This window comes from Cyprinodon variegatus, unplaced genomic scaffold, assembly GCF_000732505.1.
Source record: "Cyprinodon variegatus isolate N-32 unplaced genomic scaffold, C_variegatus-1.0 Scaffold447, whole genome shotgun sequence".
Lineage (NCBI taxonomy): Eukaryota > Metazoa > Chordata > Actinopteri > Cyprinodontiformes > Cyprinodontidae > Cyprinodon > Cyprinodon variegatus.
In genome coordinates, this window is record NW_015150900.1 from 159,212 (window position 1) to 161,749 (window position 2,538).

The following is a 2,538-nucleotide window of genomic DNA, read 5'->3' on the forward strand; positions in this document are numbered from 1 at the left end:
TATTTCTTCCAGAGAAGTCTTCAATATTTTCTATACGATGTAGTTTAGCATCCTTTAATGTTTTAAGTTTATAAAAAGTATTTTCAGTACCGTTATGACGCAGTTTTTCTGCGATTCGAATCTTGTTATTCTGTTCGCACATGAGCGGGACGGATGGTGCTTCCGGGACGGATGGGGTAGTGACAGTGGCATCAAGAGCAGAACCAGTTTCTCAGCTTATCCCATCGATTTAAGGTGGATTTTATAATGTTTCTCATTTTATCAGTGTTCTGCTAAGCAGCGGATTTTGGTCAGAGACGGATCCCAGTCCTGGATCAGCCTGATCCCAGTCGTGGATCAGCCTGATCCCAGTCCTGGATCAGCCTGATCCAATCCTGGATCAGCCTGATCCAATCCTGAGCCGGATCGGCTGCCACCCTGAATAAACTATCACAGTTATTCTCCTACCTTCCTGCAGGTTGTTTGCTGTTTGGATTAGGCGTGTCCAGACTCGGCCCTCCAGAGCCGCCGTCCAGCAGGTTTTAGATGTTTCCTGCTTCAGCACAGCTGATTTTCATTGATTAACAGGATTAAGCTGAACTAAATCATGAGAATCAGCTGAGCTAAAGGAGGGAAACCTCTGAAACCTGCAGGATGGCGGCTCTGGACATGCCTGGTTTAGAGGTGGTGCTTTTTAAGCGTAGAAAGATGTAGCGAGGGAAATGAGCCGCCTACAGGCAGAACATGTAAACACTGGAAGCAGAACCTGGTAGGTGTCCCAGAGGCGGATGGTACAGCGAAGCGGCAGCTCCCTCATCAGCAGGTTGTTCATCCAGCGGAAAGCAAACTGCAGGTACTCCACCTCATATTTCTTGAAATGATTGTGAATGTCCACTAAAGAGGAAACAGCGTTATTGTAATGGGTGGGGGGAAACGGAGACTTCCTCCTGCTCCTTGGGCTCCTCACCATCGATCCGGCCGACCAGCTCCTCCAGGGCTTTCACCTTGTTCTGGATCCCCGGCTGGGCGAAGGTGTAGTTATCCTGAAGGGAGAGCCAGGTCATTTAACGGGAACACCAACAGTCAAAGCGCACGGCGCGCACGGCGCGCACGGCGATCTCGCCGCATGCCGCCTCACCTGTATGCCATCCAGCAGTTTGCTCATGCACCAGAAGCTGTCGGCCTCGATGTTCCTCTGGGTCTCCAGAGGCAGAGCTGCAACGTCGAAGTTCTCAACATCCTCCGCTAGAAAAGAAAGAAGATCCGTCAGAAACGTCTGCTTTTCTCCCTGGCTGGTCCTGAACCTCGGAGCTACAGACGGCCGGAACATCTGCACACTTTCGCAGTCATTTCTAAACTTTTTAATCAAATTTGTAATATTTTAATACAACAAATCTTGTAGAAGAGCTGCTGCAGGACTGATTCTATTATTATATCTGCATTGGTTTCCGTACTGAAGGCAATACTGGATTGGTATCAGTAAAAATGGTCCTTAGGGGCAAATCTATTCAATAACTAATAATGACATCATACGTTTAAACCTGACCCCTTAATATGCAGCAGATCCATTTAAACTGGATCCTGTTGAGATGATTTTCAGCTTTTCTGACATTTTGGACATTTCCTCTCCGGGAAAAAGGTTCTAATTATTTATTTAGGAAATCAATTAATCTGTCAATTATTATTTTGATTAATAATCAGATCGCCAAAGGTTCCTTAAAAAATATTTTTTTACAAAATGAAACCAGGTGAAAAAAACTTTACCACTTGAGGACAGAAGAAACATTTTGTTTTTTCCATCTTAAATATAAAATGTTATTTTTTTCTTATCTTGTTATAATTCCTGCTCTAAGTGAGTCGCTCTGTGGGCTAAAAGCAGGTTTTACAGCCTCTATAATCCAGTTACTGATTAATCGATTAGTAAACTATTATTTTAATCTAATTGTTTCAGCCATGGTGTAAATTCATAGATACTTGTTTTCAGACATTCATTTATAAAAGCATCTTAAAAAACAGTAATGATGATGACATTAAAGCAAACAGCTGTGACATCAGAAAGGGATCAAAATGACCAGAAATCTGACTTTAATATCAGGAAACAGATAAATTTATGAACGTAGTTTATTTGAGGAAAAATAGAAATGTTACCGTTCATCTAGAGGAATAAGAACAGGATTTGAAAACTGAAAATGCTGTTTTGCCAAACTTAAAGGTATAGCGGAGGATCTTTTATTTCCGGGTGGATCACCTCAATTAGTGGTCCTCCTAACTGTCAATCATTCTGGTGCTATATTTCCGTAAGGCCGTCCTACGTTCTCGTCCCCATTTTCTCTTGGCGAGTCTGACATAGTGGAAAAATTGCAAATATTCTTTAGGAAAGTAAGTTTGTATGAGCGATGCAACTAGCAACTTTTAAACAGTGCGTGCACGAAGAGAAATGGGCTCGTGCACGAGGAGAAATGGGCTTGTGCACGCTCTTGCACGTATTTAAAGGAAAAGTCCGCTCATATTCAGAATCCAAACTTCTGAAAGTTCTTTAAATCTGAAATGATTCCATCC

The 2,538-nt window shown here is 42.7% G+C and overlaps 1 protein-coding gene across 5 annotated transcripts in view; it reads right to left on the minus strand.

Moving 5' to 3' along the window:
• Nucleotides 1–2,538, minus strand: part of tbc1d22b (TBC1 domain family member 22B) — a 24,519-nt gene that overhangs the window by 2,665 nt on the left and 19,316 nt on the right. For all 5 annotated transcript variants that reach the window (XM_015389118.1, XM_015389117.1, XM_015389119.1 and 2 more), the window contains 3 exons: nucleotides 1,118–1,224; nucleotides 947–1,022; nucleotides 746–873 (listed from right to left, as the gene is read on the minus strand). In XM_015389118.1, the coding sequence (XP_015244604.1) occupies nucleotides 746–873; nucleotides 947–1,022; nucleotides 1,118–1,224 (311 nt within the window). The remainder of the gene's footprint in view (nucleotides 1–745; nucleotides 874–946; nucleotides 1,023–1,117; nucleotides 1,225–2,538) is intronic.